This window comes from Corythoichthys intestinalis, chromosome 10 (assembly GCF_030265065.1).
Source record: "Corythoichthys intestinalis isolate RoL2023-P3 chromosome 10, ASM3026506v1, whole genome shotgun sequence".
NCBI lineage: Eukaryota > Metazoa > Chordata > Actinopteri > Syngnathiformes > Syngnathidae > Corythoichthys > Corythoichthys intestinalis.
In genome coordinates, this window is record NC_080404.1 from 29662622 (window position 1) to 29690348 (window position 27727).

The following is a 27727-nucleotide window of genomic DNA, read 5'->3' on the forward strand; positions in this document are numbered from 1 at the left end:
AGACGTAATTTGTTTAAAAGTTTAAAATATGCGAGTGAATAATTTTCGTTTTTTTTTAAACTAAATATTAGACATCAATGAATGATTCTAAGCTAAAAATGACAGACATTTCGAACAATAAATACGATTACTTACCTTCTTTTTATGGCTGGGTTGAATTAAAAGCGGTTGCGCTACATCTGTAAAAAGGGGTTTACAGGGTAAAACGGACAAATTAAAAATAGTTCGGGGGCCTATTGCACCATGAATCTACTATGGCAGCATATAGACATATTGTTCTATCAAACACAACAGCTGTTTTGGCTTAAAATACAGCAGTTTCTTTTAAAGAGGGGTGCAAGAGCAGAAACTGCTTTTTCAGCCTTGTCTGTGTTTTCCGCCATGTATGTATGTATGTATGTATGTATGTATGTATGTATATGTATGTATATATATGTATTAGGGCTGTCAAAATTATCGCGTTAACGCGCGGTAATTAATTTTTTAATTAATAACGTTAAAATATTTGACGCAATTAACGCACTAGGCCCGCTCAGACAGATTTAAATGTCAATACAGTGAAAGGCCAACTTGTTAATTGTGTTTTATGGAGTTTTTTCGCCCTCTGCTGGTGCTTGGGTGTGACTTGCATATGTTATGTGGCGTAATGTCGCCCTCTGCTGGCGATTCAGTGCAGCTGATTATTTGGGTTTCGGCGCGCTTTTCTGACGTGATTATAGACCCTACCCACGTGACGTCACAACTCCGCTCTCCTGAATGGTACCGCCCACTTGTCCGTCAAAACATAGTGTTAACCTGTTACGGCTACGTACATTTCTCCTATTTACGGCGTGTTTTTCTGCTCCTTAACATTAATAATCAAAATGGTGAAGGCGTGTGTGGCTGTTGGTTGCACTAACAGAGAAGATGGAAGGAGAGACTTGAAGTTTTACCGTATTCCGAGGGATCCAAAGAGGAGAGCGAAATGGACGGCTGCAATTCGACGTGAAAACTGGGCACCAAAAAATTACCACAGACTATGTAGTAGTCATTTTATATCCGGTAAGATGCATTTAAGATATACTTAGAGGGTTTTGGGCTGACAAATAACCACAATTAAGATCATTGCGAGGCTAATCGCCGACAACATACGACGTAGTACGACATAGTTTCAAATTCAAGATGTTTGTGACTTCCCTTTCTTCCACCATCGTTATTTTTTGAATAATATTTAGCTGGTACCAAGTGAAAGAAACTGGCCTCATCTACGGAGCTGACAAATAACCACAATTAAGATCATTGCGAGGCTAATCGCCGACAACATACGACGTAGTACGACATAGTTTCAAATTCAAGATGTTTGTGACTTCCCTTTCTTCCACCATCGTTATTTTTTGAATAATATTTAGCTGGTACCAAGTGAAAGAAACTGGCCTCGTCTACGGGGCTGACAAATAACCACAATTAAGATCATTGCTAGGCTAATCGCCGACAACATACACGTATGTATGTAGTGAGAGTGCTATCGCTAAACCATATAAACATTAAAAGCCTTAACTCCATTGACAAACGACATGAAATACATTAGACTTGACAGTGGATGTTAGCAATAACAAAAGATTTTGAATTGAAAATTTCGTAACTCACCTTTCCAAGCACAAGATAGAATTCCTGCCGAACGAGGACCTGTGGCCTATACTACGAAGCCGGTTTTCTGGCTTAGCAGGGTAACTTCGAGAGTAACTTTATCACGTGCGACGTAAGTTCGCGGCTATGCGAGACTACGAAAGGTGGATATGTTGGAACCGAGAAGTGTTGCCATGGCAACACACGCCACACGCCAAACCTGGTCGTGTCAGAGTTAGATCTTGCTTAACATCAGGATTCCAATTAACCACGCTCTATTTAAACAGCACTCCTCCGCGGACGTGTCCTCCTGCCAATGACAGCGTACTTGGACGACCCATACGACATTGGCGCGCGGATTGTGAGGGGCTCTCTCCGGAGGGCACGGGTATTTCGGGACCGCCAGAATCCGCTGGCGTACCCGGAAGATGTTCTCCATGAAAGATATAGATTTTCAGCTGAGGGAATTCTTTACCTGTGCCAACTGATCTAGGCAGCAGACGTCACTAATGTAACCCGCCGAGTCAGGCCCTCACAACCGCGCAGATTGTGTGTGCCTGTCCGTGCGCTCTTTCGCCAGGGACAATATATGTATTCCATCGGTGATGCTGAATATCTGCGTAAGAACACTGTATGCCGTGCGATTCGGAGTGGGGTATGGAAACGCTTCAAATTGATGCATTTATAATAATCATAGAAATATGGAGACTATTTAAACATTGAGAAAACTTGCGTTTTTTTCTGCCAACTGGAGGAGATTAAATTAAATGTCAAATCCACTGATAGGACAGACGCACAAATATAAAAGATATAAATGTTTATTGAATATGCATCTTACAGTCTTGTTTAACTGTGAAAAATCGCTACAAAAGACGGGCTTTTATTTACGCAGCAACGCATGGCATCCCCGCATTTCCTTCTTCTCCTGAGTCCTCACAAATATAACATTTTTTTTTGGGGGGGGGGGGTTGTCGGGCTCGGGCCTGCAAATCAAGTTTATTGATCGGACTCGGATTTTTTAGGCCCAAACTAAAAAAAAGAACATACGTATTCGTACAGTCAAGGGGACTAAACATACAATCATCCTGTTTCGTGTGGTGATGCGTGACAATTATTTCTTACTGTTAATGTACCAAATCTTATTTTATTGTCCTGACAGCAGGCTTTATTTCTTTTCATGGACATAAGTAAACTGGCATATTGACGCATTCACAAATCACACGATCTGTAAATTCGCTGTCAACAGACCCGTTGCGCTCTACTCGCCCAAGCGGTGTTGGATTTCGCGGTGAGGGTGGATTTTAATTCCTCATAATTCCGCATGATCATCGCGCATTCTCCTCCGTGAAGTAAGGTGCCCGTGCCATCGTCACAAGTAGTGTTTGACTCTGGTCACCGCCCCCTTTTATGTGAACGTGCAGTAACTCTGACTGGGTTGACACAGGTTCGACTAATCAACCTCATAATCAGCGTCGTAGTACCGATTGACCACAAACTAGACAACCAGGTTTTGTCAACTCCGGTTACCCGATGGTAAACTGGATTACTTCTGGGGAGGTTGAACTCGGTTCGTAGTATAGGCCACTGTTTCACCCAACCAGCAACGAAGTATTTATAAGCCTCCAAGCTCTTGAAGTTTTGCAAATTTTCGTGGGAATAGGCTGATTTTGTGTGGACAAGATAATTGTAAATATTAGCGTAGCAGATGTCAGGCAGACAGGGCGAAGACAGTGGGTCGAAAAACATCGATTTGGGCATCAAATATGGATCTGGCGACTGTATAGAACGAAGCTTTTCCACATAACGCCTTTTATGCAACACATCCAGTGAGTTTACGGCATCAGAAAGCACCGGGTCTTCCATGAAATGCATTTTAAATTCCTCGATCAATTGAAAACAATGCTAATACAGAGACAAAATGACGGACAAGTGGGCGGAACTACACAGCGAGCACGTGGTTTTGTGACGTCGGTGGGTAGGGTATATACTGTATGTCGACGCGAACTCACACTAATAGACAGTGCTATTCAGACCAGCTAACGTCCGCATCCAGTATTCAGTGGCAGTTCTCATAGCCCCATCACACTGTTTGTGTCTAATACATGCATCGCTTGTGAGTTATATTCCTCCTTTGTTTATATTCATGAGCATTAGATAGTTATTGATGATGTGTATTTGAATTTGTTCACATATGTGGTGAAATGCAGTTACATTGTTAGATGCTTGTGAGCTAATTGGCTAGTGCTACTGCTCAAATGGACACGTGTGTGTACATTTTATGTTATTTTGTGATTTATGTAAGTTATTGACACATTGCCTTGTTATTTTCAGTTTTACAAAAATACAAGAAACGTGCTCCTGTCAAAAAGAGATGACTTCAGTAAAGCCCATGCAACTTTGCCACACCGTCTGATTTCTTTTTGGAACTTATGTTCGCTATCTGTCAGTTTGTGTACTCACACACATTGAGGACAGAAAAGGGCTACTAGTTTATTTTTTGATTGAAAATTTTACAAATTTTATTAAAACGAAAACATTAAGAGGCGTTTTAATATAACATTTCTATAACTTGTACTAATATTCATCTTTTAAGAACTACAAGTCTTGTTAATGTCATCTTGTTGATTTATTGTTATAATAAACAAATACAGTCCTTATGTACCGTATGTTGAATGTATATATCCATCTTGTCTTATCTTTCCATTCCAACAATAATTTACAGAAAAATATGGCATATTTTATAGATGGTTTGAATTGCGATTAATTGTGATTAATTACGATTAATTAATTTTTAAGCTGTAATTAACTCGATTAAAAATTGTAATCGTTTGACAGCCCTAATATATATATATATATATATATATATATATATATATATATGTATATGTATGTATGTATGTATATATGAGAGAGATTTATATAACAGCACACAAAATGAAGTGACTCGAAGTACATCTTTTTTCACGAGGTTGTCACAGTAAAATAATAAGTGCATGCAAATGTATTGTGTACATTTGTTTATCGGACATGGTTATTATCGCATAATAGCCTGCATTCAACTTTTCTTTTTTTCTTGCAGTCATTTTATCAAATGGATGCTTCTTCTCTAGTGAAAAGTGCAGAGTGTTACGTGCAGATAAATCTTTTGCTGTGACTCGGGGAAAGTGGTACTTTGAATGTGAATTGGTCACTGCGGGGAATATAAGAGTTGGCTGGGCCAGGCCTGGCTGCACCCCTGATAAAGAGCTGGGCTCTGATGATCAGGCGTTTGTGTTTGATGGATTTGAGGTGAGACTTAAAATATTCTGAACTTGCTTCCCTGATTTTTTTTTGTCTTTGACATCAAAAAGCACCTCATAGTATAACTATTTGGCCATAAAGTATGAGCCATTCATGTTTCCAAGAAGACTGATGCAAATCCGCTTCTATATTTAATGATTCTGACAGGCTCGGTGGTACCATCAGGGTGGGGAACCTCTGGGGCGTGCCTGGCAGCGAGCCGATGTGGTGGGTTGCTTGGTAGACATGACTGAAAGCACCATGATGGTCACACTAAATGGAGAGTTATTGTTTAATGACCGAGGATCAGAACTGGCTGCTCAAGACTTTGACATCAGAGATGGTAAAGTTTAAAAAAAAAAATTTTTTTAAATGTTTTATTACCCATCAGGGTACATGTTTCCATTTTCTGTCCGACATTTTAGGCCTGCTCCCTGTAGTCAGTGTGGGTGTGAACCAGGTGGTGAGGTTGAACTTGGGCCGACAAGAAGGCTCTTTGCAGTACTTTAGTGTGTGCGGTCTACAGGAGGGTTACGAGCCTTTTGCTGTCAATATGGCTCGTGATCCTTCACTCTGGATGAGTTGGAAACAGGCACAGTTTAAGTCGATACTTCCAGACGATCCCCACTTGCAGGTTCGTGTGCACATTCTTTAGGCTGCTTATTATATTTATACTATGTATTTGAAGTAATAATCAATAGTGACAATAAATCTTATAAATTTGCCACACTACATACATTTAGTATTTGAACAATAATTAAGAAAAAAAAGCAAAGGATACAAAATGGGCATCAGACTCGCAAAAGAAAAAGCCATTCAGTCATGTCTCAAATGCTATTTTGTTATGGGTAGGTCTATATCTGTACATTTGAGTACTACGTATTTATCTTCTTTGCATTTTCTCAGCACTTGTCTTCATATAAATATATATATTTATTTAAATTAAATATTTTCAGGCTCTTTACCGGAGATATTTCAGGGGTCAAATTAATGCCTATAAATCGCTTTCGTCAAATAGTGCAATGATAATGAATGATTTATTTGTAAATCTGTTCACCATTTTTGAACCGTGTTTTATGTCTGCTTTGGTTATCTTTGATTTTATTTAAATTTTGTGACAGTCTTAAACATTTTCTCACGGCTCTACTTGGTTTTATAATTTCGTACTTAATTGTTAGGCAATCACTCCAGGGACGCAACTACCGGTATATGGTAGGAAATCACTCCAGAGACGCAACTAACTGTATACAAGTCTTAATAAAGTCAGTCAAGAATATTCTATAAGCTGACGTAAGTTTCAACAGGCATTTCTTTGTTAGCCTGTGTGGTTTTGAGCACTGGTTTATTGGCAAGGCTGAGCCTCTATTCTGTTTGAATCTAATTCAAGGTCAGTAGAGTCAGTGGCTCAAATGATTCCTTATCGAGCCTGAGAGTCTCTCAACGGTTGTTGCCACACAACAGCGGAGGCAGTGAAATGGGCTTCTACCGTCTCAGCATGTCCATCCAGTGCGCCCCAGTGCTCACAAGTCCAGCAGGGGGCATACTGTCAGTCGCACCCAGCTCTTTCTCACCAGGTTTGCATCATGTCACATCATTTTATACCAAGGGTGTAGATTTGCATATAGACGGTAGGGACATCACACTACCAACTTTTCAGGATGCTTAAATTATCACTACCCACTTTTAAGCAACCTTATTTGCATTATACAGTATAATCACTTGAGTTATATAGGTTATACATTTTTACCTTATTTGCATTATACGGTATAATTACTTCGGTTTTATAGGATATACATTTAGATTCTCTTTTCATATGTTTTAAGGATAGAATAGACCCTACCATTATTATGTGAATTATCTTCATTATGTTCAGACTTACATTTATCCCTCTTTCACTTGCTGATTGTGCCAGATATTTCAAAATAGATTAAAAAAATATATATACTGTTTAAGTCATTTATTAAAAAGTGAGACCTTTTCTGTTCACCGTTGCTGTAAAATATAAATCTACTGCAAATATTTTACCTGCACATATACAGTGGGGCAAATAAGTATTGAGTCAACCACCAATTGTGCAAGTCCTCCTACTTTAAAAGATTAGAGAGGCCTGTAATTGTCAACATGGGTAAACCTCAACCATGAGAGACAAAATGTGGGGAAAAAAAAGAAAATCACATTGTTTAATTTTTAAAGAATTTATTTCCAAATTAGAGAGGAAAATAAGTATTTGATCACCTACAAACAAGCAAGCTTTCTGGCTGTCAAAGAAGTCTAACTTCTTCTAACGAGGTCTAACGAGGCTCCACTCGTTACCTGTATTAATGGGACCTGTTTTAACTTATTATCGGTATAAAAGACACCTGTCCATAACCTCAGTCAGTCACACTCCAAACTCCACTATGGCCAAGACCAAAGAGCTGTCGAAGGACACCAGAGACAAAATTGTGGACCTGCACCAGGCTAGGAAGACTGAATCTGCAACCATAGGTAAAACGCTTGGTGTAAAGAAATCAACTGTGGGAGCAATTATACAAGACCACTGATAATCTCCCTCTATCTGGGTCTCCATGCAAGAGCTCACCCCGTTGTGGCAAAATGATAACAAGAACAAAATCCCAGAACCACACGGGGGGGACCTAGTGAATGTCCTACAGAGAGCTGGGACCACAGTAACAAAGGCTACTATCAGTAACACAATGCGCCGCCAGGGACTCAAATCCAGCACTGCCAGACGTGTCCCACTGCTGAAGAAAGTACATGTCCAGGCCCGTCTGCGGTTCGCTAGAAAGCATTTGTACATAAGAGGACTGGGAGAATGTGTTTTGGTCAGATGAAACCAAAATAGAACTTTTTGGTAGAAACACAGGTTCTCGTGTTTGGAGGAGAAAGAATACTGAATTGCATCCGAAGAATACCATACCCACTGTGAAACATGGGTGTGGAAACATCATGCTTTTGGGGCTGTTTTTCTGCAAAGGGACCAGGACGACTGATCTGTGTAAAGGAAAGAATGAATGGGGCCATGTATCCAGAGATTTTGAGTGAAAATCTCCTTCCATCAGCAAGGGCATTGAAGATGAGACGTGGCTGGGTCTTTCAGCATGACAATGATTCCAAACACACAGCCAGGGTAACAAAGGAGTGGCTTCGTAAGAAGCATTTCAAGGTCCTGGAGTGGCCTAACCAGTCTCCAGATCTCAACCCCATAGAAAATCTGTGGAGGGAGTTGAAAATCCGTGTTGCCCAACGACAGTCCCAAAACATCACTGCTCTAGAGGAGATCTGCATGGAGGAATGGGCCAAAATACCAGCAACAGTGTGTTAAAAGCTTGTGAAGAGTTACAGAAAATGTTTGGCCTCCGTTATTGCCAACAAAGGGTACATAACAAAGTATTGAGATGAATATGAATGAAATGTTAGCTACTTGATAGAGTTTGAGTTGAAATCCTGATTTTTTTTTTTGTGTTGGAAGTATTGAGTGAATTAAAAAAATATGAATTGAATGTATGGAAATTAAAAATGCAATAATTACTCATTTTTAACATGTAAGCTACATCAATTGACATGCACATCACCTTATATATCTTGGAAGCTGTTCAAATCATTTTTATAGCTTATTGTATCAAAATGGCAGTAATAACAGTTTGTGTAGTAAACTAAATGGAAAGTGTTTTTTTTTTTCATCCCACTTGTGGCTTCCTCTCTTCTTCTCTAGATGATTTCCGCGCACTTTACCTTCATCGCCACTCTTAAGCGCCCCTAGTGGACCGCCAAGGAATTTCTCAACAATCACTGAGCAGTTTGGAGCATCCATACTCCATTAAATGGCCAATATGTCAAATAAAAGTATCGATACTTGGCAGGAGCATATCGATAACCGATTGGGTTGCAAAATATTGCGATACATCGTCATATCAAAATATTGTCACACTTTTATTGGCTGATGACTTGACCACCCAGTCCTCCCACACAGACACACATGCACACTCACACAGCACCGACAGATTCATGATGACAACATGCCGCCTCTTCCGTCCCCTTTGATGAGGAGGGATATTAGTTGTTTTTTCGGCCAGCAGCAGCCACTGTAAGTAATGAGTTATATTGTCCCTACCAATGCTGAGACCAAACCTACGCCCTTGTATTAAAACATTTGTTAAAGTTTGCCTTTTGAAGATATTTACATTACAGGAAATATACCTGGACAGGTTAATTTTATTCAAATTTCTTAAAACACCCAGGATCGATTATTTGCTACTCACTACCTCACGGACTTGGAAATACTGCTCTACTTACACTTTCTAAGGCTCTTCCTGCTATTAATTCATGTTGTCCTTATAGGAAGGAGAGAGCAGGAGGAGACTGACTCTGACTTTGAAGTGCTGATGAAGTCTGCCCACAGCTTCGCGAGTTCAAGAGATGAGCTTGAGTACAAGGATCACGGCCAAGACAAAACATCACGACTGAAGCAAAGGTAGGCTGTGGAGTAAACACTGAAAAGTATGGTTAATTTCCCTGATTTATATGTATAAAAATATGATACACTTAAAGCTGTTTTTTGAAGGTTCATGCTGAAGCGTACCAAACCAGGCCTAATCAGCAGCAGTTCCTCCGCTCGGCTCCTTGAGGATGTCCTAGTCGACAAAGAAAATTCTGATCACCTCATTCAGACCACTAAAGTAAGAACCTTAGCTTCTCATCTCGCCACAATCAGTATGATTTTTCCCCCGTGCATCATCACATTTACAATTTGCGAGGCTTTTTGCAATGTATGATTATTTTGGAACCTGTCTTGATGCAATCACGTTATTTTTTTTCTATTTCAGTATTACTACTCAGTGAGAGTTCTTCCAAACCAGGAGCCTTTCAATGTTTGGGTGGGTTGGGTAACCCCTGATTTTCATCAAAGTGATTTGACATTTGACAGTGACGATAACTACACAGTGACTGTGACTCTTGGAGACGATAGCGGCAAAGTACAAGAGAGGTTTGTGTTTTGTTCCTGATTTAAAAAATGCAGTAACTTGAAACCAGCGTGTGGCATTTTCTGTGCAACTTACAAAGAAGCTTCTAAGTAATGACAGTTCTTTCGACACTCACAGTGTGAAGAGGAGTAACTGCTACATGGTTTGTGCGGGAGAGGCCACAGGTTTATCTCGGAGCCGGCGGTGTGCTGGGTTGGAAATTGGTTGCTTGATCGACACAGCCTCTGGGCTGTTGACCTTTACCTCCAGTGGAGTTGAGATGTCCACCTTCTACCAAGTAGGTAACACAGTCAAACAGGGACCCTTATTTAAGATGTGTAGTTTTTGGATACTTTGTGGCATGTTCCAATAAGTTATGCTGAATAGAGTGTTGTATTTTGTTAATGAATCAGGTAGAGGCCAGTACAAAGCTCTTTCCTGCCGTTTTCATCAAACCCACCACCAGGAACATGTTTCAATTTGAACTCGGATGCATTAAGGTAAACCATTTTTTATGTAAGGAATGTAAAATAAAAACTATTAGATCTTATTACATACCAGTCAGGAAACTAAAAAAACGATAAAAAACTCATGTTCTTCATCATTTATTGTGTTGTTAGGTTAGTATCAGGGGTGATTTTCAATCATTTTAAGCACACATACATGTAATCATGTAATATCTTTTATCTAAGACTTTTTATCTACAGTGTGTCACAAAAGTGAGTACACCCCTCGCATTCCTGCAGATATTTAAGTATATCTTTTGATGGGACAACACTGTGACACTTTGACACAATGAAACGTAGTCTGTGTGCAGCTTATAAAATAGAGTTAATTTATTTTCCCCTCAAAATAACTCAAAATATAGCCATTAAGATCTAAACCCCTAGCAACAAAAATGAGTACACCGCATGGGAACTATGCACACCCCTAAATGTCCAAATGGAGTACTGCTTGTCATTTTCTTTCCAAAATGTCATGTGACCCGTTACAGGAGTGCTGTTAGCATTGCTGTAGAGATTGAAGAGGTGGGGGGTCAGCCTGTTAGTGCTCAGACCATAAGCCATACCCTACATCAAATTGGTGTGCATGGCTGTCACCCCAGGAGGAAGCCTCTTCTGAAGACGGTACACAAGAAAGCCCGCAAACAGTTTACTGAAGACATGTCAACAAAGCACATGGATTACTGGAACCATGTCCTATGGTCTGATGAGACGGGCCAACAAAGCACATGGATTACTGGAACCATGTCCTATGGTCTGATGAGACGGGCGGGCTTTCTTGTGTACTGACTTCAGAAGAGTCTTCCTTCTGGGGTGACAGCCATGCACACCAATTTGATGTAGAGCAGGGGTCCCCAAACTTTTTCCTGTGAGGGCCACATAACTTTTCCTTTCTCTGATGAGGGGCCGGGGTCAGTTTGTAACAGAAAAAGTGTGACGATTGCATGATTGCCTAAATGTAAAAAAAATATTGTTTTTCAGAAAGCTACAATCAAATAACCCTTTCTGGATTCTTCACGGAACAAAAGTAAATAAAATAAAAATAATATAATATAATATAATATAATATAATATAATATAATATAATATAATATAATAATAATAACTCAATTAATTAAATTGTTAATGACCAAATAACCCTCTCTGAGTTCTTCACAGAAAAAGGCCAGGAAATAAATAACACTATTGAGAAAAAAAAAAAAAAAAAAATCAAAATGCTCTCTCGTATTGTTCAGGGGGCCGGACCAAATGTGGAGGCGGGCCGTATCCGGCCCGCGGGCCGTAGTTTGGGGACCCCTGATGTAGAGTGTGGCGTATGGTCTGAGAACTAACAGTCTGACCCCCCACCTCTTCAATCTCTGCAGCAATGCTGACAACATTCCTGTAACAAGTCACATGACATTCTGGAGAGAAAATGACAAGCAGTACTCAATTTGGACATTTAGGGATGTACGTAGTTTCTAAGGGGTGTACTCACTTTTGTTGTCAGGTGTTTAGATATTTACGGCTATATTTTGAATTATTTTGAGGGGAAATAAATTAACTGTATTATATAAGCTGCATACAGACTACTTTTCATTGTGTCAAAGTGTCATTTTGTCACTGTTGTCCCATGAAAAGATATACTTAAATATCTGCAGAAATGCGTGGGGTGTACTCACTTTTGTGATACACTGTACATTCAGACGAGGTCTGATTCAGAACTGAAAATATTGTAGTTCATCCATTTACGCAGCCATGAAGTATATACCAATTGTGTCATTTAACACAATTTTTCCTATTCTTAAAATCTAAAATATGTCACTTTCATGTAAAATGTAACACTGGCACATATGATTTGAGAACAAAGAGTGATTACTTCAAATAGTTTGAACAAATGCCTCTCATTTCGACAGCTGCAGTTTACTTTACAATTGCTTTTATTTGTTTCCCTCTCCAATCAGAATGTGATGCCACTGTCGGCTGGTTGTGTTCGTAGCCTTAGAACGACTTCCTCACCTCAGTGCCCGCCCAGGTTTCAGATACAGCATTTGAGTCCAGTTTCTTGGACGCGAGTGCCTGACAGATCATTGAAGGTGATAATAGACCATCCTGATGAGTGCAATGGATGGAGAATCCAATGCAATGATCCTCTTCAAGTCATGAACCTCCAAATCCCTGATGAAAAAAGGTTTGATGCAACTTCGTAACTCAATGTCAAAAATTCAGTTGCAATATGGCTTGGCGATTAATTGATTAGTTCGGTTTTTTGGGTCAGGCATATTGAAATTTTTATTTTCTTCTTAGTGGCTCCTATAGTTCAAAGCGTGCCTCCGCTCGCACATTATCAAAAGGGGCACTTTTTTTCCCCAGTCATTTGAAATTGGTTCAGGCTTGCAGCGTCAGGCATTGAGCAAAAAACAGTTTGCTGCAAAGTACGTTCAAAGGCTTTAGCAACTAAAGAGGATAGTGGGACTAAATTCTTTCAACATTTGAAACGGGGACATGCAGCAGAAAATATTGCTCTCTCTATGCAACTCAGATGAGAACAGAAGAGAACCAGAAAAAACCCAGCTAAAATAGACATGAGCAAAAGTCCTTTACGCTTTGTATGCAACAAAAAAAGGGACCTGGGGAAGCAAGTCATGCAGTCTGTCGCCATGGCTCTGGTTTATACCATGCAAAGCAGTGATTTATTCACTCATTGATTCACTATGATGATAGAAGCAGGGTGAAATAAACAAATATAAAACAAACCCCAAATCAGAGATTTTTATTGTTGAGACCATATAACACTTTTCTAATTTGAAAGCCAAACACTTAACCATATTTTTACTTTTTTGACGTAGGTGTGTGGACATTTTGGAGCTGTCCGAACTTGAAGACCTCTTGACTTTTCATTGCAACACTCTCCACCTATACTGCGCATTGTGTGCCCTGGGCAACACAAGAGTGTGTCACGCTGTTTGCAGCTACATGGACCAATCCCAGTTCTTTTACGCCATTCAGAATCCCCACCTGCCTGGCCCACTCCGCTCTGCATTTTACCAGCTTCTTGTGCAGGTGAGCTTATGTGCCACCTCGTCCTTCAGTTTGGGACATATGAGCTTCTGGACTGATTAAACATTTAATTGTGTTCCTTTGTGGGGGGTTGTTTAGGTTCACCTGAGCAGCCCTACCACTGCACGTCTCATGATGAACCATGAATACATCGTCCCTTTGACAGACAAGACAAGAGACATTACCCTTTGTCCAATAAAGTCTGACAATGGGAGAAAATGTCCACTTCCTTTAGGCATCCCCAGCATTAGTGGAAGCACTTCCCTGAAACCGCATGTACTGTTTTCCAGCCCTTGTTTTGTCAGCACTGGTGTGACGGGACAAGAGGTATCCTGCAGTGACAGTCCAGAAATTCCCCTGGATATACTCAAGAGTTTGACAGTGGAGATGCTGACTGCAGCAGTCTGGGCTTTACATAAGGGCATTAGGGACCCTGTAGGTGGCAGCATGGAGCTTCTGCTGGTTCCCCTTCTTAAACTGTTCCACACTCTTCTGGTGATGGAAGTGTTGACTGATGAAGACCTGGTTAAAGTTCTCCGACTGATAGAACCGGGAATCTCATCTACAGATTTAGAAATGGTGGAAGAGGAAGAAGAGCGAAAAGAAGACTTAAATTATCCAAAACAAGGACTGCTCCAAATGAAAATCCCAGAATTGGTTAAACTTGAGGTAATATAGCCAAAGTATAGTAGCTTTATATTTTAAATTGCATTTTTTATCTATGTGATTCACAACCACCCAAAAACTCTTATATTCACCCCCCCCCCCCAAAAAAAAAGACCCCAAACCAAAACAAAGAACTCTCACACTCACCCAAAAACCCACCACAAACACAAAAAAACCCTACACCAGGGGTGTCCAAACTTTTTGCAAAGGGGGCCAGATTTGGTGCGGTAAAAATGAGGGGGGCCGACCTTGGCTGACGTCCTTTACGTAGAACAATATATTTAGGCAAATTTTAGCAAGCCATTCAGTGTGTCACATTTGCTTTATTATTTTTTAAATTGAATAATTTCAACAATCTTACAACTGGCCTTTGTGGCGTTCCATTTCGACTCCCGGGCCCTTGCGAAATACTGCTGCTGTGATATTAAACTAGCTTCAAGTTGCTTCAATTTCTCGCTGCGAATCTTCCCTGTAATCTTGCCGTACATGTCAGCGTGTCTTGTTTGGTAATACTGGCTAACATTGAAATCTTTAAAAACAGCGACTGTCTCTTTGCAAATGAGGCAGACACAGTTGTTGCATATTTTAGTGAATAACTAGTCCAATTTCCCCCTATCCTCGAAGCGTCGGCCGTCACAGTCAACTTTCTTTTTTTTTGTTGATTGTCCCCATTTTAGAAAATGGAAGTAATGGGTCACACGGGGTAATGTTGCTTAGCCCTTCAATACCTGCAACATGAAGCAATTATCAGAGAATCCCAAAATTTGAAAAATAAGGTCCTAATGAAACCATTTTTTTCAAATTTGTAATAAGTCAAAATGAATATGTGTAATAAGCGCTCTAATATCTATAACCCATGCTAAATCATGTTTTTTTTTTCTCATAGAACCTGCAAATGCATGTGTTGACTTGTATCCATCGTTTTTTTTTGTTTTTGTTTTTGCTTTTTTTTTTTCCAAAAAGAAATGTCAAAATTCTAAATTAGTCTCAAAATCATGAAATTTTAGGTGTATCAAATATGATACATTTGGCAATAAAGGGTTAAAGTGCTGCTGCCTTTTAAATGAGGAGCAGCATTTTGTGTGTAAGCTACTTCATATGCTGGTTGCAGTACTTCTGACCAATTTATTAATTCTGTGTGCGGGCCAGACGTTATTGATTTTATGACAGAGGCTGGGGGCCGGATGAAATTTGACCAGGGGCCGCATTTGGCCCCCGGGCCGGACTTTGGACATGTCTGCCCTACACTCTACCAAACACCTAATATAGATATACACTCAATCGCCCTGTAAAACACAAAAAAAGCTACCATGCACCAAGAAAACTCAGACCAAGCACACTCACACCGAGAAAAAAAACATGCCTAGCACGCCTACCCACCTAGTACCCCAAATGCTCCAATATAACATATCTTGTACATCTAAAAAACGTGTTCACCAAGAAAACTCACGCCAAAAATCTAACGCTCCCCAAAACACCTGTCACACACAACTGAAAACCTACCACATACCAAAAACATCCAACTCATCAAAAACTCTCCTGTACCTATAAAAATGCATGAGTATCTGATAAATAAGTTTTTTTTTTTCTGTGAGAAGTAAATGTTATTTTTTCTTGTCCTGTATGGCACCTCATGTATTTCATTATGCTTCCAGAAAACAAGCCAAACGATATGTTTCTCTTCTTTCTAGCTCTGCAACGTACTGAATTACCTGTGCGATATGCAAGTACGCCACAGGGTTGAAGCTGTGGTGGCCTTCTCTGAAAACTTTGTAGGCCAACTGCAGGAGAACCAGCGCTTCCGCTACAACCAAGTCATGCAGGCACTCAACATGTCAGCCGCTCTCACAGCCCGCAAGACCAAGGAGTTCCGCTCACCTCCACAAGAGCAGGTAAAATGTAATGTTAGAACGTATTGAACCCTTGCTACTAGCATAGATTGGAAACCAAGCCTTTAGCGGATAGCAAAAACTGTGAGTAATGGGGACTTGTATTGTAGTGTAACCAGTCCAAAGTCTGGAAGTAAATTACACTGCTAGCCAAAAGCATTGGCACCTCTGCGATTCTGTCAGATAATGCTCAATTTCTCCCAGAAAATGATTGCAGTTACAAATGCTTTGGTTGTAATATCTTCATTTATTTTGCTTGCAATGAAAAAACACAAAAGAGAATGGGAAAAAATTCAATCATTATCATTTTACACAAAACTCCAAATATGGGCCGGACAAAAGTATTGGCACCGTTTTAAAAATGATGCTGCTCTAATTTGTGTAATTAACAGTACTTGTTACTTACCTGTGGCACATAACAGGTGGTGGCAATAACTAAATCACACTTGCAGCCAGCTAAAATAAATTAAAATTGACTCAACCTCTGTCCTGTGTCCTTGTGTGTACCACATTGAGCATAGAGAAAAGAAAAAAGACCAAAGAACTGTCTGAGGACTTGAGAAGCAAAATTGTGAGGAGTGAATGAAAAGGGACTCTATGGTAGGATACCCAGGAAGACCCCACTTCTGACCCAGAGACATAAAAAAGCCAGGCTGGAGTTCGCCAAACACCTGAGAGAGCCAAAAACATTTTTGAAGAATTTTCTCTGGTCGGATGAGACAAAAGTAGAGCTTTTTGGGAAAAGGCATCAACATGGAGTCAACAGGAAAAAAATCGAGGACTGCTTGACCTTGTGCATGGCATTATGAAGTCTGAAGACTACCAACAAATTTTGCAGCATAACGTAGGGCCCAGTGTGAGAAAGGTGGGTCTCCCTCAGAGGTCATGGGTCTTCCAGCAGGACAATGACCCAAAACACACTTAAAAAGCACTAGAAAATGGTTTGAGAGAAAGCACTGGAGATTTCTAAAGTGGCCACCAATCAGTCCAGACCTGAATCCCCCAGAACACCTGTGAAGAGATCTGAAAATAACAGTTTGGAGAAGGCACCCTTCAAATCTCAGAGACTTGGAGCAGTTGGCCAAAGAAGAATGGTCGAAAATTCCAGCAGAGCATTGTAAGAAACTCATTGATGGATACCGGAAGCGGTGTTCGCAGGTTTTTTGTCTGAAGGTTGTGCTACCAAGTATTAGGCTGAGGGTGCCAATACTTTTGTCCGGCCCAGGTTAGGAGTTTTGTGTAAAATGATAATGATTTTTTTTTGTTTCATTCTCTTTTGTGTTTTTTCGTTGCAAGCAAAATAAATGAAGATATTACTCTCAAAGCATTTGTAATTGCAATCATTTTCTGAGAGAAATTGAGCATTATCTGACAGAATTGCAGGGGTGCCAATCGTTTTGGCCAGCACTGTACAATGAAACGTTAGGGCTATTTGTGGCCTCCTTGCTATGTTTTATTGGCCCATATTGTAATAATAAGGTCAAATGCGATCTGGATGAAATGGTGAGAAAAACTCAAAAAGAAAGTAGCACACAAATGTTCTTGATTGAGAAAAAAAGTACAACAAGCATTAAATCTTACAATCAGCACTTTCTATTTTTTATTAGTTAAAAGTCATCCACACTGTCTTAAAAAAAAAAAAAAAAATCATTTTTAATGATGCAAGATATCCATCAATATTTTTAATTAATTTATTTAAATTACATTGTTGAAGGTGAATGTTCCAAGAAATATTGTTTTACTATAGATATCAAAGTAATAATGTGCCTTGTCATAGATAACACCAAGCTGAGATTTTGTCAATTTTTGCCTTAAATATGTTTAACTGTCTGACATATCTTGACCTGTTTCATATTGAATTGGTTTTACCATGTTTCAAAAACATAAATAGTTGTCGGCCCCCCTCCCCCTCACTTTTCTGGTTTTCTCAGGGAAAAGGACTTTAAACTCTAAATATACAGTACCTTATTCTATGATGTGGAAGTTGAGTTTGCGAATGATGGATCATGAAATGGCAAATGCTCAGTGTTCTGCACTGGACATCACAATTTTTTCATCTGCTCGCAATCAGATCAACATGCTCCTGAACTTCAGAGATGGTGACCAACAAGATACCAGTCCATGTCCAGTGGAAACTCAACAGCTCTTGAGAGACTTCCACCAGCTCCTCGACATGCACAGCTGTTAGTTCACTATTCTGATGCTGTATGTTCGTCCTCACTGGACCTGTAAAACTCAGTGAGGCGTGAAGAAGCTCTGAAAAGGCACTTACCATGATTATCTACCAGTGAGGTTCATTTTATTTTACTGCTTTTCCCCAGGCATTGAATTGGACAGTGCCTCAGAAGAAAGCAAGGCAGCAGAGGTAACGTTAAAGGATCAACTTCTAAGCCTTGGGGCAAGAGTTCTTGGACTCAAGAGAATGTCCACACAACTCGAAGATAATGGACCGCAGTGTGCCAGTAAGTACATGTTAGTTACTTACAGTAAGTACTTTACCAAAAAATTTTACCGGTTTCGTGGATAGTGAAATGGAAGTGTGTCCTGGTTGAAGTGTGTTCTCTGTAATTTTGTTATTTGATTGCAATCGTGTTTGCAAGTGGATTCGTTCTGCAAACAGTACATATTAAAATTGGTCATGGTGTGACGACACATTGTGTTTTATTATGGAAGTATATGCCCTCTTCGGTCTTCCACCAATAGTGTTTATGGAGCGACTTTTCACCAATCAAACATTTTCGGATCTCTACTGTATATGCGATATCTGTCTCATTTTGCTATGCCAGGTCATACAAGTACATTTTTGTTATTGGAGGTATCACTTCATACATTCCAATGTGAGTATGCGAACACATCACTAAACACAAATACTCCCACCACTCTCAACAACTGAGTAATAGAGTAAAGCGCTGCTTCGCAACTCATTGCAGTTTAGGCATTGACATGGTGGCAAGGGCTTTGCACCCAAAGTGTCTCTGGACCTCTAAACAACTTACCTGATAAGGTCGTGGACAGAGAGATGAGCCCCACTGTTACGTAACAGCAGTAAAAATGGAATATGGCTCTCTCAAAGACACATTTTCAGATATTGGCAGAAAACAAAAAAATGTTGTGATTGTTTCATTTCATGCTTAATGAGTAAACGTTCACTGCAAAGAGGCAAATATTCTAATACAAGCAATAAAAAAGTCATTTTTACATAATATGTCACCCATCATTAGAACAAGCAATCAAGAAGAAACGTCTGATAGCTGTGGTTTTCCTGCGGGATACATTTTAGATTCCTGAACCGCACCAAGAAATTACTTTTACGATAGCAGCTCCACAAAATCATGTAAATGGGCATACACAGTGAATCCCAGCTATTTTCATGTCTGTCTTGAATAAAGAAATTCTGCAGGTAATTGACATACACCCTTAAAAGGTTGACTTCACTTGGATTCCTATAGAAACCAACACTTGGGAGCAACTACTAAAGGTATTTTGTTTAAATAACACTCTTTAACCAATTTCAGACTGGCACCAAATCAGTAGATTAGTGGTTCTTAACCTTGTTAAAGGTACCGAACCCCACATGTTTCACCTGTGGATTCACCTAACCATTCAGAATTAAATAATAAAGCAATTTTTTTTTCAGATTCAAAACCAATGTATATAAGCTAGCAAGCTTATAATTCAGCAAATTCCCGTTTAAAATTCTTCTCATTTTGACAGCATTTTTTATAAACAGGTAACAATTTGAGACCACGCTGCCCATTGGTCTGTTGTATTGCCCCATACCAAGTGAGAGTCAAGCTTCCACTGAGCAAACCAGTTCCTCCTCCCATCAGCTCCGAGGACTAGCAGCTAAAAGAAATGGATTAAGCCTGTAAATTGGGAGCAAACTAGTACAAAACCTGGTCTAAAAAGCCACTTTGCCTAGATTCAATCAGAGTACGAAAGTAGGGTTCTGCGTTTCTTAGACTTACTCAACCAAACACTGGTTCTTGACCTGGGGTTCAATTGAACCCAGGTTATGAACCACTGCACAAGAGGGGATGTTTTCTGTGTTTCTTAGACTTACTCACCAAACAGTGGTTCTTGACCTGGGGTTCGACTGAACCCAGGTTATGAACCACTGCACAAGAGGGGATGTTATTTAAAAAAAAAAATCTTTGTCTATTTGTTTGATTTCCTCTACCCAAACCACACTTTCTTTACCTTCAGAGTCCCTCCAAATGTTGATATCTGAAACCATGCTGCGCTGGGCTCAAGAGACTGAGATAGAGAATCCCAGCTTGGTCAGAGCCGTCTTCTCGTTGCTGCACCGCCAGTATCAGGGTCTTGGCGGCCAAATGGCATCACCGCTTTCCAAAACTTACACAATCAGCGAAGCTTCCGTGGAGGACACCATGACTCTACTTTCCTCCCTATGCAAAATCCGATCATTACTCAGCATTCGTATGGGCAACGAAGAGGAAAAACTGATGATCAGAAGATTAGGGTAAGGATAAATGATCATATTCAAATTTTACGATATTTTCCACTGTGATTTTTTGGGCCACAGAGACATCATGAACAATAAGGTTTTCTATCAGCATCCTAACCTAATGAGGGCATTGGGCATGCACGAGACAGTAATGCAGGTGATGGTCAATGTTCTTGGAGAGAAGGAATCTAAAGTGAGTCTTGTACAGCAAATAGGCAATTTCTGTTATTTAATAAAAACACTGTTTCTGCTTTGAAATGACACCTTGCTTGTTTAGTTCATGCAACTGTTTCTTTCCTTTTTCTAGGAGATTTCCTTTCCGAAGATGGTAGCTAGCTGCTGTCGATTCCTTTGTTATTTTTGCCGCATCAGCCGACATAACCAGGGAGCCCTTTTTGACCACCTTAGCTACCTTTTAGAAAACAGTAGTGTTGGACTAGGTAATGTCCTATCTCTCCACTTTTGTCCGTCCTTGAAAAGAAAAATAAATTTATAAAGATACATTTTGATTCTTTGTTACCCCTATGAAGTTTAAACGACCTGACATTATTTTTATGCGTTGGTGTTATGTGTAATTTCCCCCTCTAAGCATCACCATCAATGCGTGGGGCCACTCCGTTAGATGTGGCAGCAGCTTCTGTCATGGACAATAATGAGTTGGCCCTCACTTTAAAGGAGCCTGAACTAAAGAAGGTGAGCTGAAGTCTTAGATTCCACTTTAGCTAGATATAGTCCATACAGTATGTACAGTGCTGGCCAAAAGTATTGGCACCCCCGCAATTCTGTCAGAATTTCAATTTCAATTTCTCCCAGAAAATGATTGCAATTACAAATGCTTTGGTAGTAATATCTTGATTTATTTTTCTTGCAGTTAAAAAAGAAACACACGAAAGAGAATTAAAAAAAAAAAAAAAATCATTACCATTTTACACAAAACTCCAAAAATGGGCCGGACAAAAGTATTGGCACCCTTAGCCTAATACTTGGTAGCACAACCTCTAGACAAAATGACTGCGAACAACCGCTTCCAGTATCCATCGATGAGATTCTTACAATACTCCGCTGGAATTTTAGACCATTCTTCTTTGGCCAACTGCTTCAGGTCTCTGAGATTTGAAGGGTGCCTTCTCCAAAGTGCCATTTTCAGATCTCTCCCCAGGTGTTCTACGGGATTCTGGTCTGGACTCATTGCTGGCCATTTCTAGTGCTTTTTGAAGTGTGTTTTGGGTCAACGTCCTGATGGAAGACCCATGACCTCTGAGGAAGACCCAGCTTTCTCACACTGGGCCCTACATTATGCTGCAAAATGTGTCGGTAGTCTTCAGACTTAATAATGCCATGCACATGGTCAAGAAGTCCAGTGCCAGAGGTAGCAAAGCAACCCCAAAACTTCAGGCCATGTTTGACTGTGGGGACCGTGTTCTTTTCTTTGAAGGCCTCGTTTTTTCCCTGTAAACTCTATGTTGATGCCTTTTCCCAAAAAGCTCTACTTTTGTCTCATCTGACCAGAGAACATTCTTCTAAAACATTTTGGCTTTCTCAGGTAAGTTTTGGAAAACTCCAGTCTGGGTTTTTTATGTCTCTGGGTCTGAAGTGGGGTCTTCCTGGGTATCCTACCATAGAGTCCCTTTTCATTCAGACGCCGACAGAAAGTATGGGTTGACACTGTTGTACCCTCGGACTGCAGCACAGCTTGAACTGGTTTGGATGTGAGTCGAGGTTCTTTATCCACCCTCCGCACAATCTTTCATTGAAATTTCTTGTCAATGTTTCTTTTCCATCCACATCTAGGGAGGTAAGCCACAGTGCCATGGGCCTTACACTTTTTGATGACACTGCGCACGGTAGACACAGGAACATTCAGGTCTTTGGAGATGGACTTGTAGCCTTGACATTACCCATGCTTCCTCACAATTTTGCTTCTCAAGTCCTCAGACAGTTCTTTTTTCTTTTTTCTTTTCTCCATGCTCAATGTGGTACACACAAGAACACAGGACAGAGGTTGAGTCAACTTTAATCTATTTTAACTGGCTGCAAGTGTGATTTAGTTATTGCTACCACCTGTTATGTGCCACAGGTAAGTAACAGGCGCTGTTAACTACACAAATTAGAGAAGCATAAAATGATGTTTCAAAGGGTGCCATTACTTTTTGGATGTTTGTGTAAAATGATAATGATTGAATTTTTTTCCATTCTCTTTTGGGTTTTTTCATTGCAAGCAAAAAAAAAAAATAAAGATATTAAAAACAAAGCATTCGAAATTGCAATCATTTTCTGGGAGAAATTGAGCATTATCTGACAGAATTGCAGGGGTGCCAATACTTTTGGCCAGCACTGTATGCTTTTGAAATACAAATGTACCTTGGTCAACTTACAAGCACACTTGTCACCACTGTAATAAAGTAGTAAAGTAAGCTAGGTCACAGAACAAATAATTAAAAAAAAATAAGTCAATGACCCACAACTATACATTAATTATTGTTATTTTACTTTATTAGTTAGTCAGTTTAGTTACTTAGTTCTTTTAGTTTAGCCTGACTGCATATTACGTGTGATTCTTCATATGCATTTTGAAGGAAAAAAGTAAATTTTTTCTTTTTACGGGTTCTTTAATTCAATAATCAACTAAGATATATACATTTATTCAGGAAAACGTAATTTAAATCAGCCGCGAGACGAGGTGCTTCCCAGAAAAAAAGTCTCTCGAACTTCAACTTCAAACAGTTTATGTACGCTGTCTACAAAAAAAGTGGAAAAAAGCAGGCAAATCCGGAAGAGGGCTGGGAGCAGTATCTTCCTCCCCTTATCTATAACAGAAGGCAACTCCTTGTTCCGGACTTCACAAAATAGACAACATGCAGTACTATGGGATAATAAATGATTATGAATGACAATGTAAATTGAACAGATACAGTATATATTTGTGTGAATAAATGGAAATTTATATGTACAATTTGCAGCACCAGTAAAAATATTTCTCATGTCCAGGTGGTGCGCTATCTTGCCGGCTGTGGTCTAAAAAGCTGCTCATTGCTTGTAGCGAAAGGCTACCCTGATATTGGATGGAACCCTGTGGAGGGGGAGCGTTACCTTGATTTTCTACGTTTTGCTGTATTCTGCAATGGTATTTACAGAAAAGCTTTCACTTTTGCTGCAAAGCTGTTTGTCTTTTTGTCAAGACCTGATCTTGCATCAGAAAGCAGCCTTAAACACCAAATCCTATACCTTTACTTATGGAACTTTCTTCTCCGTTTAACTTTTGTGCCATCAGTCTTCTTTTAACGCTTTGTGTAACTGCAATATTAAATTTATTAAAAGACGTTTGTGCATTTGTTCAATATCCACGTGAAGGTCAATATACTAGTAGAATTTTTGTCATTTTTTTGGAAGTCAGTTCGGCTCGCTACTGTATACAGTCAGTTCTCTTTTATTGCAGGTGAAAGTGTGGAAGAGAATGCTTACTTGGTTTTGAGGTTGCTGATTCGTCGGCCAGAGTGTTTTGGTCCAGCCCTGCGAGGTGATGGTGGACATGGCCTCCTAGAAGCGATTAAAGAAGCCATCAGCATATCAGACGACTCATCCATGAATGGTCCTTCCATGGCCTACCAATCCAATGCAACAATGTCAGTCATTCATATTCGGTCGTAATTGTCCTCATTTGCATTGTGATTGAGATAGAGCCCTATTTAGTCAACTTTGAGAGGCTTTCTGAAATAGATATTTTGCGTTGACACTATTATTTTGGCCTCATGGTAGTTTGGAATTGTGTTGAAATAACAGACAGAGTCCCAATTCGACGAGCCAGCACTCTGTGTATTGGAGAACTTATGCTAACTTGTTGCAACTATGTACAATCAATAATCTTTTTTCGAATATATGCTTTGATTTTCACTATTTACTTCAGGGTTTGGGGAACACTTCATTGATATTAACGAGTCTAGCCTCCTCCTTGTGAATCTCTGCATTTTCGTTGTTAAATACCTTATTAAGATTGCTTATAAAATCCCTCAATTCTCCAGCAGCTTTACTCATTATCATTAATAAGGGTTAATTTAGAGATAAGCCTTTAATTCTGCTCAAAATCTGCAACGATCCCTATAATGGCGAGCTGGTAATTGTTGTCATTATTTCGTGTTACAGAGATACTGTCCAGGATGGTGAGGATGACCTCATTCATATGGGGCATGCCATCATGACCTTCTACTCAGCCCTTATTGACTTGCTAGGACGCTGCGCTCCAGAGATGCAAGTGGGTGTTTTTTCCTTTGACAACAGCAGCCATCAATATCCACTGATGCCGCCAACAATAATGCTTACTGCATAAAGTATCGAGCTAAAGGATGGAAGTTCACATATAATTTGCTTCTGTATCCTAAGGTGGCCTGCCATTAATAACTTGTCTAATTGTATTTGCCACAACAGTGGAAAAATATTGTCTTTATGACACAATGACAATATTGGGCAACTGAAAATGAACATACTGTGACATTCATAATCAGAGTGCAAATAGAGTATTAGTCCCTGCTCTGTTTGCTTGCCCAATGGTCATCAATAATACATTTTCCCACTTACTTAACCCTAAGTAATGTGTGTTCCTACATTGGATATAATATAGTATAGATCACACAGTAAAAACAGAACATCTTAATGAAAAGAAAAAAGTCATCAAGAATAACCTCACATTTATGATTACGGTACATTTAGAACTACAGTGGGGCAAAAAAGTATTTAGTCAATCACCAATTGAGCAAGTTCTCCTACTTGAAAACATTAGAGAAAAAGACCTGCACTAGCCTGGGAAGACAATCTGCAATCGGTAAAACGCTTGGTGTAAAGAAATCAACTCTGGGAGCAATTATTAGAAAATGGAAGACATACAAGTCCACTGATAATTTCCCTCGATCTGGGGCTCCATGCAAGATCTTACCCCGTGGCGTGAAAATGATAACAAGAACTGTGAGCAAAAATCCCAGAACCTCATGGGGGGACCTATTGAATGACCTACAGAGAGCTGGGACCACAGTAACAAAGGCTAACTATCAGTAACACAATACGCCGCCAGGGACTCAAGTCATGCACTGCCAGACGTGTCCCCCTGCTGAAGAAAGTACAGTCTGCGGTTCACTAGAGAGCATTCGGATGATCCAGAAGAGGACTGGGAGAATGTGTTATGGTCAGATGAAACCAAAATAGAACTTTTTGGTAGAAACACAGGTTCTCGTGTTTGGAGGAGAGAGAATACTGAATTGCATCCGAAGAACACCATACCCACTGTGAAGCATGGGGGTGGAAACATCATGCTTTGGGGCTGTTTTTCTGCAAAGGGACCAGGACGACTGATCTGTGTAAAGGAAAGAATGAATGGGGCCATGTATCCAGAGATTTTGAGTGAAAATCTCCTTCCATCAGCAAGGGCATTGAAAATGAGACGTGGCTGGGTCTTTCTGACAATGATCCCAAACACACAGCCAGGGCAACAAAGGAATGGCTTCGTAAGAAGCATTTCAAGGTCTTGGAGTGGCCTAGCCAGTTTCCAGATCTCAACCCCATAGAAAATCTGTGGAGGGAGTTAAAAGTCCGTGTTGCCCAACGACAGCCCCAAAACATCACTGCTCTAGAGGAGATCTGCATGGAGGAATGGGCCAAAATACCAGCAACAGTGTGTGAAAAGCTTGTGAAGAGTTACAGAAAATGTTTGGCCTCCGTTATTGCTAACAAAGAGTACATAACAAAGTATTGAGATGAACTTTTGGTATTGACCAAATACTTATTTTCCACAATGATTTGCAAATAAATTCTTTAAAAATCAAACAATGTGATTTTCTGGGGTTTTTTGCCCCACATTTTACCCATGTTGACAATTACAGGGCTCGCTAATATTTTCAAGTGGGAGAACTTGCACAATAAGTGGTTGACTAAATACTTATTTGCCCCACTGTAATCAAATTCAGGCAAAGGGTCAATCCCACAATCTCTGGGTTGTGAGTATGGTTGCCTGCGGCGGTACCTATCAGCACTGTCTATATTCCGGGTTGTCCCGCCCGATCCGGGACTATTGGCAACTCTAGTTGTGAGCCACCACCTGAACCTGCTGTGTTAATGCTATGTGTGATGGCGCACATGAAATGTAATATGGGCATGCCTCAGGTCGTAGAGTGGTTAACTCAGCCCAAAGGTTGAGGGTTCGAGCATCAATCCTTGTGACTATGTTGTAGTCACGTTAAAGCAGAGGACAAGGTGCTCACAATTATTGGTCCAAGATCCATTTTTTTTTTTTTTTGGAGGGGGGCGGTTGCTCCGTCTCATGTCTATTTTCTTTTTAAATTTCAATATAATTCAATTTTTTACTTTGTATAGTATCGTATTACAAAGGTCAGCAGCAATATTGCACAATAAAACAATAAAAAAATTTTGGGCTGTAATTAAAAAAAAAAAAAAAATTCATGCCACGACCTACCCACACTAGTGTTACGATCGACTTTTAGATTGTGATCAACATAATGAGTACTGAAGTCAGTATACATCTCACCTAATGCAATCTTCTGATATGCTTGCAAGCATGACCAGTTGTTTTTCACTGAAACTGCTGGTAGTTAGTTTTGCCTCAGATAATCATGGACTTTAACTGCCAACAATAATCATGGACTTTTAACTGCCAACCAGCAAGGCTCATGACCTATTTTGCATGATCAATTAATCACCAAACACATACCTCCTTTTAAGTACAGTATATAAGCAACGCCGAGCTCTCTGTTCGGCATGCATTTTAGCCGCACAGCTTTGTTCTGTTATTGAATGCACCCAGAAATTTCTGAAATTAAAACTGTGCAGTAATGATCTCTTGCCTCCAGTCAGTCTTTTACTTTGCAATCCAGTCTAGCCGTCTCACCTGAATTGAAAACGAACACGCGGAGGACCTGAAAGACTGCCTCCAACAGTACCCTTGCCTTAAAGGGAAAGACAACCCTCCTATAAGAGTTTTTAACATGAAAAATTGAAAGTTTCTTCTTCTGCTTCTGAGCGCAGCCATTTTGTGGCGTCAGTTATACTCACGCACATATACTGTGCATACTGAAAGACCCGAGCAAAGGTGCATGTTATAAAGGATATTAATGACGTGATGAGGAAATGCGGGTCGTTTGGGATACTTTCAGTTTATTGGCTAAAAGTAGTACTGGCATTGATAAAATGTCCCTCCCCATGTTTGGTGGCCACTTCCTCAAAATACTGGCTTTTATTTACATTCTTGCCCCCATTCATTTCAGAAAAATGAAATTCTGTTTTTTCAAGATATCAAACAAGATAATTTTTCAC

The 27727-nt window shown here is 39.9% G+C and overlaps 1 protein-coding gene across 1 annotated transcript in view; it reads left to right on the top strand.

Moving 5' to 3' along the window:
* The window catches only part of ryr2b (ryanodine receptor 2b (cardiac)), a 146861-nt gene that overhangs the window by 37352 nt on the left and 81782 nt on the right, over nucleotides 1-27727 (top strand). The window contains exons 27-48 of the mRNA XM_057847869.1: nucleotides 4685-4893; nucleotides 5053-5227; nucleotides 5310-5518; nucleotides 6272-6458; nucleotides 9226-9358; nucleotides 9449-9563; nucleotides 9711-9871; nucleotides 9987-10146; nucleotides 10262-10348; nucleotides 12295-12521; nucleotides 13180-13393; nucleotides 13490-14059; nucleotides 15748-15948; nucleotides 18017-18128; nucleotides 18267-18407; nucleotides 20152-20428; nucleotides 20492-20606; nucleotides 20721-20853; nucleotides 21003-21106; nucleotides 23402-23537; nucleotides 23850-24036; nucleotides 24554-24662. Coding sequence (XP_057703852.1) covers nucleotides 4685-4893; nucleotides 5053-5227; nucleotides 5310-5518; nucleotides 6272-6458; nucleotides 9226-9358; nucleotides 9449-9563; nucleotides 9711-9871; nucleotides 9987-10146; nucleotides 10262-10348; nucleotides 12295-12521; nucleotides 13180-13393; nucleotides 13490-14059; nucleotides 15748-15948; nucleotides 18017-18128; nucleotides 18267-18407; nucleotides 20152-20428; nucleotides 20492-20606; nucleotides 20721-20853; nucleotides 21003-21106; nucleotides 23402-23537; nucleotides 23850-24036; nucleotides 24554-24662 — 3962 coding nt within the window. The remainder of the gene's footprint in view (nucleotides 1-4684; nucleotides 4894-5052; nucleotides 5228-5309; nucleotides 5519-6271; nucleotides 6459-9225; nucleotides 9359-9448; nucleotides 9564-9710; nucleotides 9872-9986; nucleotides 10147-10261; nucleotides 10349-12294; nucleotides 12522-13179; nucleotides 13394-13489; nucleotides 14060-15747; nucleotides 15949-18016; nucleotides 18129-18266; nucleotides 18408-20151; nucleotides 20429-20491; nucleotides 20607-20720; nucleotides 20854-21002; nucleotides 21107-23401; nucleotides 23538-23849; nucleotides 24037-24553; nucleotides 24663-27727) is intronic.